Below are 15,673 nucleotides of genomic sequence, written 5' to 3'. Positions count from 1 at the left end.
GGCAACTTTTACCTGAGATTACAAACTCCGGAACACACCAAGACCAAACATCAGAACTACATACTAGGGTCCACGATAGCAGACATAAGCCACTCGTGACTCGACCCGAAATCCTTGGGATGGAGTTTACAACTAAAGCTGCCTGATTTCCGCGCATATTTCTGTAATTCGTATTTAACCTGCGATTAATCCTCTTTCCAATTCTTCCTGATTCGAGTCGGTTGAATGTTACAATGATGCCTCAACTGGCAACAACATTGCCGTTGCACTGATTAACTGTCATCTTACAGTCTTTTCTCTGCCCCTGATAAAAGATGTCCCAAAATTAACTCCAAAGAGGATGGGAAATCTCGGATTTTAACGCCAAGTATCAACATTATTTTAACAATTCAACACAGAGATGGATAAACATGGAAGGTTAACTGTAAGTTCGCAGGACAACTTTCATACAAATGCCTGATCTAATTAATTTTCGTCATCTAATAATTACTTAAATAATGATGTAGAAATAACGCTCATAACATGTTCGCAGATAATGCCAATTATCCAATACACGGCAGTTATTAAAGGGGTAGACTCAACAAGTTATTATTATCTGTCCGCTATATTCGCTACAGCAGAACTTGGAATACTGATACATAAATATACATCTTTCTAACGCGAATGATTTATAGGAAAGGTCCCACTTCAAATGATTAAACTGATTTTGAATTACTCAATACAATTTCTTTGAGTAATTATAGATGAACGAAATTGCTTAGTGTTCAATATATTTTATGTAAAATAGACACATCATATAGTGATTTAACAATCTGACCCTGTTGTCGAAACTCTAAGGTTAGTTCATCCATTCTTAACTTCACTCGTTTAAAACTATGCCATACATATTTAATAAAATTAGCGGAATGTGTGCTTCATGATCTACCGCCACACTGGACGGCAATTACCACTCAGTTCGAAACGACAGTCTGCAATGCAGAGTAATAGTCGATATTAAATTCTGCTCCAGTCGTCCCTGACCTTAACGCATCCTCGCGCACTTTCTAAACGGTCTCCTGGTTCTCCTTATTGACCACTTCCTATAAAATCCGTATCAAGAGTTCTAAGGAGAAGCGGGTTATTATTACATTGCGCACCTCTCTGGAGAGACCCTTTAGGAAGGTGGGTGGGCATGCTAATTAAAAGCACTGACACAATGAGGGCAAATAGGGTGGCGCCAGACTCCTCTTGCTCTGACATATAAACCAGGTGGCGTCAGTTCAACACCTGATCCCGGCCTTCTCAGAAGCAAACATTACGCCGGACTGCCCAGAGCAGACCTCAGGCTGAAGTTTATGAATCTAACCGACATCTCGTACTTTACTGGCGCATGCACCATGACCGCCGAGTCTCAGCACTCGCCCACCGAAGCCTCCACCGCTTCGGTGTCGCTGGAGAGCTCAGCGGATATATCGCTAGAGACCCCGGGGAAGAATGAGGTGATGGTCAAATCGGAGCCCCAGGGCAGCACGCCGATCACGGAGAGAGAGGACGAGGAAATTGGGGACATTGAAGGACTCATCCCCACTTCAGGGAGCAGGAGGAGGAAGCGCCCTATCCAACGCGGTAAACCTCCCTACAGTTACATCGCTCTTATCGCCATGTCCATTGCCAACTCGCCAGAAAGGAAGCTGACGCTTGGAGGAATTTACAAGTTTATAATGGACCGGTTCCCATTCTATAGGGAAAATTCCAAAAAGTGGCAAAATTCCATAAGGCACAACCTAACGCTAAATGATTGTTTTGTGAAGATCCCCCGCGAACCCGGGCGCCCCGGGAAGGGCAATTACTGGACACTGGATCCGGCAGCTGAAGATATGTTCGACAACGGGAGCTTTTTACGTCGGAGGAAACGTTTCAAGCGCTCAGACATCACCACTTACCCAGGTTACATGCAGAATTCCAGTGCCTTCACCCCCACTCCGGTTGGGAGACCTTCCTATCCCAATGCACTGTATCCCAGCGTATGTTCGGCCTATAGCCCGCAGGTCCACAGCAGTAGCCACAACCAGGCCATGCTGCATCCCTACCAGGGGGCAGCGGTTAGTCAGGCCCAACACAGGATGTTCAGTATTGACAATCTCATCGGGCCACAATCCGTTTTGCAGGCCTCATCTGGGATTGACTTAAACTCTCATTTAAACGGAGAAATTGGACCAATGGTCAGTTGCTCAATTGGCGGAGTGGACGTTTCCGGTTTTCAATCCCAGTCCGCAAGCCCGACTGGGACTGGGGCCGGGTTGAACAGGTCTTCCAACAGCATTACTTCCAATACGACCTATTCGTATTCTGCATCCCCTCCTCACCTATCTCTATCTCAAGCCAGCTACTCTGCCAATAACACCCAGATGTACTGTCCTTCCAATCGACTTGCCATGCCGCCCATGAGACACAACTCCTGCTCGGATCACAGCGATCAGCTTTTGGGTTTATCCAACCATCAGATGAACGGACTTGCACAGTTCAATGCCAATAATTCATACATGCGACAAGCAAACTGTGCACCTGCACTTGACAGATTCATGTAGAATGCCTTTTAGAGAAGAGAGGTCGCAAAACAAAGTCACTCCTGTGCTACAATACAGGTCAAGGTTAGCTCTTTTACATTTTTTTATTGGGAAACATCGTCAAACTCATATTCATCCGGTCCCTTCTGTAAATATACAGTATGTACCATTGTGCTCTTATATACATTTGCATTTCTAGAACATACGACCTATATTTAATCTCTAAATCGAAGAGGGTCGTTGTCACAATTTAACAATGTTACATTTGCCTGATTAAAGGTGATCAAAATTTCGTTCAGTTAATGATTTAGAAAGGAACTGTGTTCCTTGTGGTACTTTTGTATTTCAGGAAAAAGCGTTAATCGTGTAATTTCTACTGTAGTTGTTTTAGATGGAAAATGCCTGGATAATTCTTATTGTCAATGACAAGAAACAATAAACATTTGATTTTTTAAGTACAAAGAAATTGTCGTTTTTTAGAAAGCATGTTCACAAATAAAGCACGTACGAACCAATCATTTTTCTGAATCATGCATATTAGACATCAACATTTGCACAGAAATAAGAAACTGTACAACTCTATCTGCCTTTTTACTCGGATTGGATTTTTAACAAACACAGATTAATGAAGATTGCTGTGCATGAAGCATCTATCCATGTGTATTTGTACATAGAATCTAGAATGTCGGAAAGTACGAAGTTTGTAAGAACATTTAGAAAAGAAATAAAATTAATGAACAGTTGCACATTTCAAAATTAATTGATATAGAAATATATTAGTTATATGAGGTAATTATTTGACAAAGCTTCGAAACACGACTCATTCTAGTTAAATTAGACTCTGGAATTTTCGACAATGAATAATTAGAAAAGATTTGGACAGCTTCAGTCTAGTGATTAAATTAATTGTAGGTCAAAACCTATTTCCTATCATTCAGATCACACTGTATTTGTTTATAACATTTTATTAAAACTAATCTGAAATAGTTTTAAATGCCCCCAGACGACCTCGAGAGGAACAACTAGAAAACTCTGAAGACGTTTCACAATACCGTAAGAGTAAAGCCACTCCGGAGAATGGCAGTGAATTATCACGTCAGATGGCGGTGTCAAGGGTTATTCAAAGCTATACCAACGAAAACTAGGTATCTAATCATGCCGGGTTCTAAAGAAAATAATAACAGGTAGTCTATCGAAAGAGGACCTTGGGTCATCTATACTTTTATTATTTTTAAAAAAATATTACTTTAAAGTGGGCACAACCTGCAAAGGAAATTAATTTCCTGGAAGTGTGATAAGCCAATAAATTTATTTAGTTAAATGGAAGAGGCAAAATACTGTAACAGCGTGCTTACCTGGCACTGCTATATGTATTACCTTTTTTCGGACATGATCAGCACTGGGAAAAAAAAACCTGCCGTACTTTTCTTTCATTAAATGTCTTCGTCCTTTTTTTCCCTATTTACAAAACTATCTGGCAACAAATAAACTTGGTAACCTTCCGTGGATATCTCATTTTGTGCAAGCATATCAAACAAAAGTCACTGGAGATATTTTCTACTGATCAGGCGCTATTAAAATTGAAGTTATTTTATTTATTTAGTGATATAAATCATACGAAATATAGACATGAATTAGTATTGTGACCTATTTTACATATTTCTATTCAAGCCACTCAACATCTTTAATTATTATTTATTCATAAATGAAGTTTGCAACCCGGCCGATTTTATCTAGTGCGTTCAATGAAGAGACAGAAAGCACATGCCTCGCTGAAGATTTTTATTGAAGTTAACAGCTCTCAGTTCTGGTTTCACCTCAAGTGGTTGTGGAGCCAGGAACGCTCAGAATGTCTGACAGCGGCTTTCGTATCGCTGGTCACCATCTCCAGCTGGCATTATTGACCATGTTTGCTGTTCTGCGCAGCAGTCACTTTAACATGCATGGACGCTCAAATCCTGTAACTCTTTTCAAAAACCTGGAAGGCTCATATTTTTTTTGGGATGGGTAACTTTTGTTGAGCAGCGTAAAAATGTAATAGGAATATCATCAATGGACAATTTAAACAACGATATTGGTTTTCTGAAAATGTGAATTTTACAGATATGCCAGGTAAAAGGGACTTGAACCGCGGTTTGGATGATTCCAGAATCCGGCTAAACCACATCTCTGACCTGCAAGAAGAAAGGCACACGGCACTTGGAAACAGTTGTGGTGTCATCTTCGCCTATTTGCAAAGCGTAGGAAGCAAGGGGAAAGTTCGCATTTGGAGTGTTGATCATCCCCTGTTACAAGCGCCCAAATTCTGGACATCCGAAGGAGCTCTCTTAATATCACTAAATTCAGGAGTCTGACTTACGTATAGAAGTTTACTGCTACCAACGGCAGAAGTCGTTTCTCCTTTATCCACCTTTAGTAATTGTTTTTCCTACTAGTTTTTTGTGCTTTTTAAGTCTTTCCCCACAATTCTATGGAGGTATGGTAAATTTATAGAGTTACCTTTGTGTACTTAAGGACAAAATCCACTTACAGACCTAGGCAAAAATGAAACTGAGACAGTTGTTTTGCTGAAATACTTTGACATTTTTTAAAAAATAGTGAAGAGACTTGACTCCTGTTCATAACTAGGTTTGTATTATTTAACTTTTCCTAGTGTCTTGAGGAAAAATGTTTTTAAAGGTCTATCTTCTCTTGCACCTTTTTTGCTTCATTGAAATACCCCTCCCCCATTCCCCAATCCAGCTATCATCCTTGATTTATTCTCTCCCGGGGATACACTGCCTTCTGAAATAGGTGACCCCCCCCCCCCCAGTACTCCTGATATTCCTGCTCACTTACTGTCATTCCAAGCATTTATTTGTTTTTAAATAAAGTTACACTACTCCTCTGCACCTCTCTGGACTTTCTTTCAGAGGTCCAAGGAGACCATCACAAAGGTCTCCATCTCAACAGTAGCCCAGTGCAATAATTGTCTCCATCCCATCCAAAACATCACTGAGAATATTGTCAATGGATGAGCTATCACAATACTTCTCTGTATCTTCCTCCTCAATTTCCATTCACTTCAGTTCAAGACCTTGGCTGTTCATGAATGATTACATCAGAAAATGCCCTTGACAGAAATTGCAGAGAAAATACTTCCCAGTTGGCTATACCATCTCCAGTTGCCCTACCCAGGCCATATGGCGAGCTTCTAATTGATTAATCACAGCTTATCATTTCTCCATATCCCTTACCAATTCTCCTACAAGAGCTTTTCATCATTTTTTTCTGTTGTTCTCGCCCCAAGATAAAAATTCTTCTTTTATATCATTCTTCCAAGCCCCTTTCACATTTTCTCACCAAGAAGCCTTCTCTTTAACCTCTGCACTTCTCATACTCACTGTCCCCAGAAAGTATTAGCTTCATTTCTCAATCACTCATACAAGAATAGGTTTTAAACCATGTTCATGATCTTCCACTTCCTTGCTCGTGTGCCTTTTCTATGTACTTCCATTTTCTCTGTCACAGATAGGGGCATCATGTGCTGACCCTGCAATGGAAACATGTATCCCTTCTCCTTTTCCAGTCAACTTGCTTCTGTGTCTGACTTAGAAATATATTTCTTCAATTCACTTAAAAATGCATGTTCAAAATCCCAGCTGTTTAATTTCCGGTCCTTCATTCGCCATGCCATTTCTGCAGCTGTCAGTCGGATCAATATATGCTGTCACTTCTATCTTCTATGCCATAGTCACAATTAAGAATATTACTCTCTTTATTTCTCTCTCTGGACCCACCTTTGCTCCTTTAAGAAGGGGGAATGAGACTTGAAAAGATGCGGCAAACAAATGATTTAGACAGAATGACAGATGAAGTTGAATAAAATAATGTTCCATCAAACTTATATTTCTCTAGACAGTGAAATATTGGTATATGAAATATTTTATTAATATTGTTTCCAGCAGTCTGGGTGCACACATTTAGCAATGCTTGTGGCTTTGCTCAGTGGAGACACAGATTCAGCACAGTTCCTTTTAGATTCATTATTGGAAGTTAGTAGTTGGTATAAACCAAGGAACCTGTACGACATGAGTTATAAATTAATATATGGTGTATGGAGGATATTTAAGGTGGAGGGTTATATGGGCGGTAGGGTTTAAGTGTCGGCACAACATTGTGGGCCGAATGACCTGTACTGTGCTGTATTGTTCTTTCTCTTTATAATCATATAACAATCACAGCACGGAAACAGGCCATTCCGGCCCTCCTAGTCCGTGCCGAACTCTTAATCTCACCTAGTCCCACCTACCCGCACTCAGCCCATAACCCTCCACTCCTTTCCTGTCCATATACCTATCCAATTTTACCTTAAATGACTCAACTGAACTGGCCTCTACTACTTCTACAGGAAGCTCATTCCACACAGCTATCACTCTCTGAGTAAAGAAATACCCCCTCGTGTTTCCCTTAAACTTTTGCACCCTAACTCTCAAATCATGTCCTCTCGTTTGAATCTCCCCTACTCTCAATGGAAACAGCCTATTCACGTCAACTCTATCTATCCCTCTCAACATTTTAAATACCTCGATCAAATCCCCCCTCAACCTTCTACGCTCCAATGAATAGAGACCTAACTTGTTCAACCTCTCTCTGTAACTTAAGTGCTGAAACCCAGGTAACATCCTAGTAAATCGTCTCTGCACTCTCTCTAATTTATTGATATCTTTCCTATAATTCGGTGACCAGAACTGTACACAATATTCCAAATTTGGCCTTACCAATGCCTTGTACAATTTTAACATTACATCCCAACTTCTGTACTCAATGCTCTGATTTATAAAGGCCAGCGTTCCAAAAGCCTTCTTCACCACCCTATCTACATGAGACTCCACCTTCAGGGAACTATGCACTGTTATTCCTAGATCTCTCTGTTCCACTGCATTCCTCAATGCCCCACCATTTACCCTGTATGTTCTATTTGGATTATTCCTGCCAAAATGTAGAACCTCACACTTCTCAGCATTAAACTCCATCTGCCAACGTTCAGCCCATTCTTCTAACTGGCATAAATCTCCCTGCAAGCTTTGAAAACCCACCTCATTATCCACAACACCTCCTACCTTAGTATCACCAGCATACTTACTAATCCAATTTACCACCCCATCATCCAGATCATTTATGTATATTACAAACAACATTGGGCCCAAACAGATCCCTGAGGCACCCCGCTAGTCACCGGCCTCCATCCCGATAAACAATTATCCACCACTACTCTCTGGCATCTCCCATCTAGCCACTGTTGAATCCATTTTATTACTCCAGCATTAATACCTAACGACTGAACCTTCTTAACTAACCTTCCATGTGGAACTTTGTCAAAGGCCTTGCTGAAGTCCATATAGACTACATCCACTGCCTTACCCTCGTCAACATTCCTCGTAACTACTTCAAAAAATTCAATAAGGTTTGTCAAACATGACCTTCCACGCACAAATCCATGCTGGCTACTCCTAATCAGATCCTGTCTATCCAGATAATTATAAATACTATCTCTAAGAATACTTTCCATTAATTTACCCACCACTGATGTCAAACTGACAGGTCTATAATTGCCAGGCTTACTTCTAGAACCCTTTTTAAACAATAGAACCACATGAGCAATACGCCAATCCTCCGGCACAATCCCCGTTTCTAATGTTTCTTTGTTCTTTAATTATTAAGCTTGATCATATATTAAATCATTGGCCCTGTTTATTTTAAAGTGCCCTAGTTTTACATAAATCCAATGTAAAGATCATACTGTGTCCTTGATTTTCAAGTGCATATACGAGGGGTGATTGATAAGTTCGTGGCCTAAGGAAGAAGGAGTCAATTTTAGAAAACCTATATCTTTCAACATAGTCCCCTCCTACATTTACACACAGTCCAGCAATCATGGAGCATACGGATCTTGGGCCTGCAGAAAGTGTCCACTGCAGGGGTGATTGATAAGTTGGTGGCCTAAGGCAGAAGGAGATGAGTTATACAGTTCTCGTTACGTGCACATGCAGGTCAACTCTTTGAGTGATTATGCAGAAAGTTTGAAGTTAATAGATGTTCATGGCCTAAGGTAGAAAGAGATTAGTTATTAACTTCAAACTTTCTGCATAATCACTCAATGAGTTGACCTGCACGTGCATGTAACGAGAACTATATAACTCATCTCCTTCTATCTTAGACCACGAACTAATCAATCACCCATCTGTGGACACTTTCTGGAGGTCCAAGATCTGTACGCTCCACAACTGCTGGACTAAGTGTGCAAATGTAGGAGGGGACTATGTTGAAAAATAAATGTGCTAGGTTTTCTACCTTAGGCCACAAACTTATCAATCACACCTCGTATATGTTGCCTAAGATGAGCAACATATGAATGTTGCTTAAGTGCCCATTTCATTCATCAAACATTGTTTCTACCAACATCTTTATCCTAAAACATAGTTCCACTTTTCTTTGTTGTTTTGGTCACATCATGTTTACTAGAAGTCATGTACCATCCAGCCTAGATATGACACCAAAACATGCTAATGCTCTATTTTGTAGAAAACAATGCTAAACTACACAAAAATGTATACATTGTATTGGATTTGCACCTATAATTATTATATGGCATATAGTATTCCTGATAAGAAACTTTGCAGTGTGCCGCTCAAATGATTATTGATATATCATGGCAAAATAAATACTATCTTATCATACCATGCAATGGACTCAGCCTTCACAGTAATAACTGAGAACCTGCAACAGCCACACATCATATAGTGAATAATTAGAAGATATTTGTAGAAAAGTAGCAATCAGCCATTATTAGTATTATTATTTTTGGAATGTTTACTCAGATTTCCTAAGAGGCGACAGAAAAGGAATTGATTTATAGTATCAGTATGCATAAGGATCTGAATATTTATTATACCAATGCTATGACTTAGAACTCAAGAGTTATGAATTTCCTTTGGCTGGGTTATGTTTCTAAAGCGATGTTACAAAGAGCTGAAATTGTTCAAAGTAATTTTCAAACTCCTGGCAATGCACATCTTGCAGAGTCCCATGGTCTCATAACACATCCTGCACAGTCAAGAAAGCTCACCAATACCTCTGCTTTCTGAGGAGGCTGAAGAGAGCTGCACTATGCACATCAATGTTCAGGTCCTTCAATAGATGCGCAGTAGAGAGCATCCTAACATGCTGCATCACTGAACGGTACAGAAACTGCAATGTGGTGGACAGAAAGCCTCTATATTGTGTAGCCAAAACTGCCAAGCGCATCTACAGCGGCACCAATACCCACCATCAAGGGCATATATACAAAAGATGCCGGAAAAAAAGCCAGCAGTATCATAAAGGATCCCATCCACTCTGCTCATGGACTGTTTGCCCCACTCTCATCAGGGAGGAGGGTATGTACTCTCGTATCCACATCAGGACCACCAGACTCAGAAACAGTTACTTTCCCCAAGCAGTAAGGCTGAACAATGCCTCCACCCACTTATCCATTCCACCACAACCCCCACCACCGCTACTTCATCATTTGGCTACCTCATATGGAGCCAGTGATCATTAATGGAGAATGTGTGGAGCAGGTTAAGACCTACAAGTATCTGGGAGTACAGTTGGACGAGAAGCTAGACTGGACTGCCAACACAGATGCCTTGTGCAGGAAGGCACAGAGTCGACTGTACTTCCTTAGAAGGTTGGCGTCATTCAATGTCTGCAGTGAGATGCTGAAGATGTTCTATAGGTCAGTTGTTGAGAGCGCCCTCTTCTTTGTGGTGGCGTGTTGGGGAGGAAGCATTAAGAAGAAGGACGCCTCACGTCTTAATAAGCTGATAAGGAAGGCGGGCTCTGTCGTGGGCAAAGTACTGGAGAGTTTAACATCGGTAGCTGAGCGAAGGGCGCTGAGTAGGCTACGGTCAATTATGGAAAACACTGAACATCCTCTACATAGCACCATCCAGAGACAGAGAAGCAGTTTCAGCGACAGGTTACTGTCGATGCAATGCTCCTCAGACAGGATGAAGAGGTCAATACTCCCCAATGCCATTAGGCTTTACAATTCAACTGCCAGGACTTAAGAACTTTTTTTAAAGCTATTATTAATGCTTTTTGAGTTAGTGATTTAGATGCATATCATATTATTACTGAGTTAAGTATTGTATGTAATGAGTTTTTGCTACAACAAGTGTATGGGACATTGGAAAAAAAGTTGAATTTCCCCATGGGGATGAATAAAGTATCTATCTATCTATCTATCTATCTATCTATCTATCTATCTATCTATTTTCAGTCTGTCATGTACAGACATTCCTGTGCCTAATGTCATGGACATATAATCAAGCTATGTATTTAAGCTATCTTATGTGTTTATATTTAAATATAAATACATTGACTTTTGTTCATTGTCTTTTCTTATGTGTTGCATCAGATCTGGAGTAACAATTATTTAGTTCTCCCTTACACTTGTGTACTGGAAATGACATTAAACAATCTTGAATTTTGAATTTAAAAGTTGTAGAATCTCATCACAAGGTGTGTGAAAGATTACTTTTTTCTAAAATTAATACAAAATGACATGATATGATGAGCAAGACACGAAATCTAATTTTACTATTGCTACCAAATGGATTACACTCCCCAGCAACAGTAAGGAATATGTGAAAATAATCACAACACAGCAGGATAAGTCCTCTAATCTTACAGCCTAATTCAATTCCTTAATGACAATGTTTACAGCACAAGGAAGAAAATGTCAGTTTAAAAAGATCATAATGCCAAATGGCTTAGTTATAAAGTTGAACTAACTCAAGCTGCTACACTGCCATGGTGTAAGAATCTGCCCAATCTGTATAACCGGAAACTGCGGAGCTGAGGGAAACTGGGAAAAGCTGTTCATTTTGAGATTATTTTTAGATCCACTTTATCCTTGCAGCTTGGTTTTTCTGTTCTTAATCTGAATCTGTTATTTGATTCATATAATATATGAATATTGAATGTGAATATGTCCTGCTTCATTTTATTCTCCAACTTTTTGGTCATCCACTTATTTTAATTATCCTCCATGTATAATGCTCTTGAGAGTTAGCCTAGACAGTGCCCAGACTATCATTTTCTTAAAGAGCTTGAAATATTTAATTACAGTATGGCCTGTCAGATTTTGATTCTAATTCATCCAAGTTAGATCTACCCTGGTCAAATTGAGATTGGCCTTTCTGCAACTTATTATTTCTACCATAGTGTGGTAGACATAATTATATACTAGATATATTAAACCTTGATATTTTTGCCGTTATTCCAACCACAAGCTCTGGGTCATTAATTTAAAAATAGCTCAAGGATAGTTTCCACCCTACTGTTATAAGACGATTGAATCATTCCCTGGTATGTTAAGATGGCCTCTTGTCCTGATAATCTACCTTGTTATGACCTTGCACCTTACTGTCTATGTGCACTGTATTTTTTCTGTAGCTGTGACAATTCCGTCTGTATTCAATTATTCTTTTTACCTTGCAGTACCTCAATGCACTGTGCAATGAATTGATCTGTATGAACAACATGTCAGCTCTTCACTCTCATACACAAACTCTCCCATTGAAGCCTCAGCTATGTTTTGGATAGCTGTAGTAACTGCTGTTATTAATCTTTCTGCGAGAAAGCTATAAATAAAATACTTTTCCAAAAAAGTAGTCATTTAATTTTTCACTAAATTAATTTCTAGTTCTTTGCTTCCACCCTCTGAAGTGACATTCACCCATATGCTCAAGAAAATTTTCATGGTCTTTATGTCTTCCACACAATGAAGAAACGGCATGCAAAGTGGAGCAATTTAGTCTGTTAACATTTAGGGAACTGCAATCATACCTAGAAAGTTCAATGTTCAAAGTAAATTTATATTCGAAGTACATATATGTCACCATGTACAACCATGAGACTCATTTTCAGGTAGGCATAACTCAATAAATCCATAATTGAATGATAGAATCAATGAAAGACTGCACCAACTTGGGCATTCAACCAGTGTGCAAAAGACAACAACCTGTGCAAATATAAAAATAAATAAATAATAATATTAATTAAATAAGCAATAAATATCAAGATCATGAGGTGAAGAGTCCTTGAAAGTGAGTCCATAGGTTGTGGGAACATTTCAGTGATGGGGCAAGTTAAGCTGAATGAAGTTAGACCATAAGACCATAAGATATGGGAGCATAATTAGGCCATTTGGCCCATGAAGTCTGCTCCACCATTTCATCATGGCGGATTCAGTTTTCCTTTCAGCCCCAATCTCCTGCCATTCCCCCTCCACCCCACAGTATCCCTTCATGCCCTGACCAGTTTAAGAATGTTACATACCCCATGGGTATCTTGTGACTATCATGTGACCATGGTGTAATTGAGTATCTTGTGAGCATGATGTGATTGTCTTGTGATGGTGGGGTGATGTAATTTTCCCACCAATATGAGGTCACATGATGTAATTTTCCTGCCGGTGTGTCATCACAGGATGTTATGTTCCAACAGGTATATAAGCGGAAACCCTTGCTGTGACGCAATTAGTTCGGGGGTAGTTCGATAGACAGTTTGTTAGTTAGTTTTGCTGCGTATTTGTCTCATGACGCAGTTTTGATTTTAAAGTGGAGTTTTTACTTTTTATTGTAAGGAGCAAAAGCTGTTGGGCCAGCAGTTTTGCCAATTGCTGCCAGTTCTGGTTTGTTGCATCTTTGATTTATCTTTACAGTTGAGTTGGAGAGTGAAGACTTTACCGCAGTACGGGAACCCAAAGGATTGAGTAAAGTTGGTGTCGTTCGGCGGTTTAATGAATGATCGATCTGATTGAATCTTCGTTCAGGAATAGTGATCTGCATCTGAGATAACCCCTGCAAGATCAGGAAGGTTTGTGCAGTGTTCACCTTCCAGCCGCAAAAGGTCAGTTCCTTTAAGCCGTTTTATTTCCTTCACCGTGAATCCTTTGGCCGAGGCATCTCTCAACGGTCATCAGCAGATTCGTCATTTTCTTCGGAGAACTTGTTGTTGCAGTAAAGTCTCTCCTTACTGACTGTATAAATCACTTGGACTTTAGAATTTACCACTTTAAGACTGTGTTCGAATTTACCACTTTAAGACCGTGTTTGAATTTACCACTTTAAGAACTATTCCGGAGTTTGGCTGTTTGTTAAATTGCCGTGTAGCAGTTAACTCCTGGTTAAGTTAGTCGTTTGTTCACTTTTCACTTCTGTTGAACAGAGTTTAATAAATGTTTATGTTTGTTTATAAAACCTGACTCAATTCGATATTCATTGTTGCCGACCACATAACAAGAATCTTTCAATCTCTGCGTTAAATGCAGATAAAGACTTGACCTCCATGGATGCCTGTGGCAAAGAATTCCACAGATTCACCACTCTCTGGCTAAAGAAATTCCTCCTCATCTCCGTTCCAAAAGGATGCCCCTCTATTCTGAGGCTTCGACTTAGACTCTCCCACCAGAGGAAACATCCTCTTTACGAGCATTCTAACAAAGCCTTACACCATTTGATAAGTTTTAATGAGATCACCCCTCATTCTTCTGAATTCCAGTGAATACAGGCCCAGAGCCAAACGATCTTCATATGACAAGCCATTCAATCCTCGAATCATTTTTGTGAACCTCCTTTGTACCCTCTTTGCACCCTCTTCATCACATCCCTTCTAAGATAAGGGGCCCAAAACTGCTCACAATACTCCAAGTGAGGCCTCGCCAGTGCTTTATAAAGTCTCAGCATTACATCTTTGCTCTTGTATTCTAGTCCTCTTGAAATAACATCACATTTGCCTTTTTCACCACAGACTTAACCTGCAAATTAACCTTTAGAGAATCCTGTACAAGGACTCCCAAGTTCCGTTGCACCTCAGATTTTTGTATTTTCTCTCCATTTAGACAATAGTCAACCCTTTCATTTGTTCTACCAAAATGCATGGCCATACACTTCTTGACACTATATTCCAGCTGCCACTTCTTTGCCCATTCTCCTAATCTGTCTAAATCCTTCTATAGTCTCTCTACTTCCTCAAAACTACTTGCTTTTCCAACTATCTTTGTATTTTCTGCACACTTTGCAACAAAACCATCAATTCCATCATGCAAATCATTAACATATAACATAAATAGAATTAGTCCCAACACAGACCCCTGTGGATCATCACTAGTCACCAGCAGCCAACCAGAAAAGCCACTCTTTATTCCCACTCTTTGGCTCCTGCTAATCAGCTACTGCTTTATCCATGCTAGAACTATCTGGTAATACCATGGGCTTGTAGCTTGTTAAGCAGCCTCATGTGTGGCAACTTGTCAAAGGCCTTCTGAAAATCCAAATATACAGCATCACCAATTCTCCTTTGTCTATCCTGCTTGATATTTCCTCAAAGATTTGTCAGGCAAGATTTTCCCTTGAGAAAACCATGCTGACTATGGACTATATTATCATGTGCCTCCAAGTACCCTGATACCACATCCTTAACAATCGACTCCAACACCTTCCCAGCCTCTGAGGTCAGACAAATTGGCCTATAATTTCCATTTTATCTGCCTCTCCCTTCTTTGAGAGTGCAGTGATATTTGCAATCTTCCATTTTTCTGGAACCATTCCAGAATCTAGTGGAGGGCCAGCATTGTGGGGATGTGAGTGGCTGAGACAACTGCAACTTGATTGGAGATCCATCTACCATTTACATGCCACATTCCCTGCAATAGTCAACTGAAAACAAATTAAGAAAGGTACTAGATGACTATTCCATTGCTTTATATCATGACCTGTTGCCCAACAGAGGGCAAACAGGTATTCGTGCCAACCTTTGTGCCCCTGGTTAGAAAGCATACTGGTCCAAGAAAGGACCATGCTGCTTAGAGGAAGCATGAAAGTGTTGAAAGCTCTGGTTTGACTCCAACAGTTTTTGTAGGTGGCATATCTGAGAAAGCTTCTGATATGTTAGTCAGGCAGCTACTTGCAAAATGTAGCTTGCTTTTAAGCTGGAAGTGGGTTCAAGGAGCTTCAGGACTGTTGTGAGCACTCAGACTTTGTGAGTATAAAGAACCAGAATCTACTCTGCATGCATTAAGGTTATTGCATGAACTT

At 40.0% G+C, this 15,673-nt stretch overlaps 1 protein-coding gene across 1 annotated transcript; it reads left to right on the top strand.

The window, feature by feature from the left end:
* The first annotated feature begins 1,334 nt into the window (after window positions 1-1,334).
* foxe3 (forkhead box E3) lies at window positions 1,335-2,943 on the top strand. Its single transcript, XM_073062397.1, has one exon. The coding sequence runs from the start codon at window positions 1,335-1,337 to the stop codon at window positions 2,565-2,567; it is 1,233 nt and encodes a 410-aa protein (XP_072918498.1). The 3' UTR covers window positions 2,568-2,943.
* Window positions 2,944-15,673: the final 12,730 nt, after the last annotated feature.

The sequence above is a fragment of the Hemitrygon akajei genome, chromosome 12, assembly GCF_048418815.1.
Source record: "Hemitrygon akajei chromosome 12, sHemAka1.3, whole genome shotgun sequence".
NCBI lineage: Eukaryota > Metazoa > Chordata > Chondrichthyes > Myliobatiformes > Dasyatidae > Hemitrygon > Hemitrygon akajei.
This window is presented reverse-complemented; position numbering and strand designations above follow the sequence as displayed.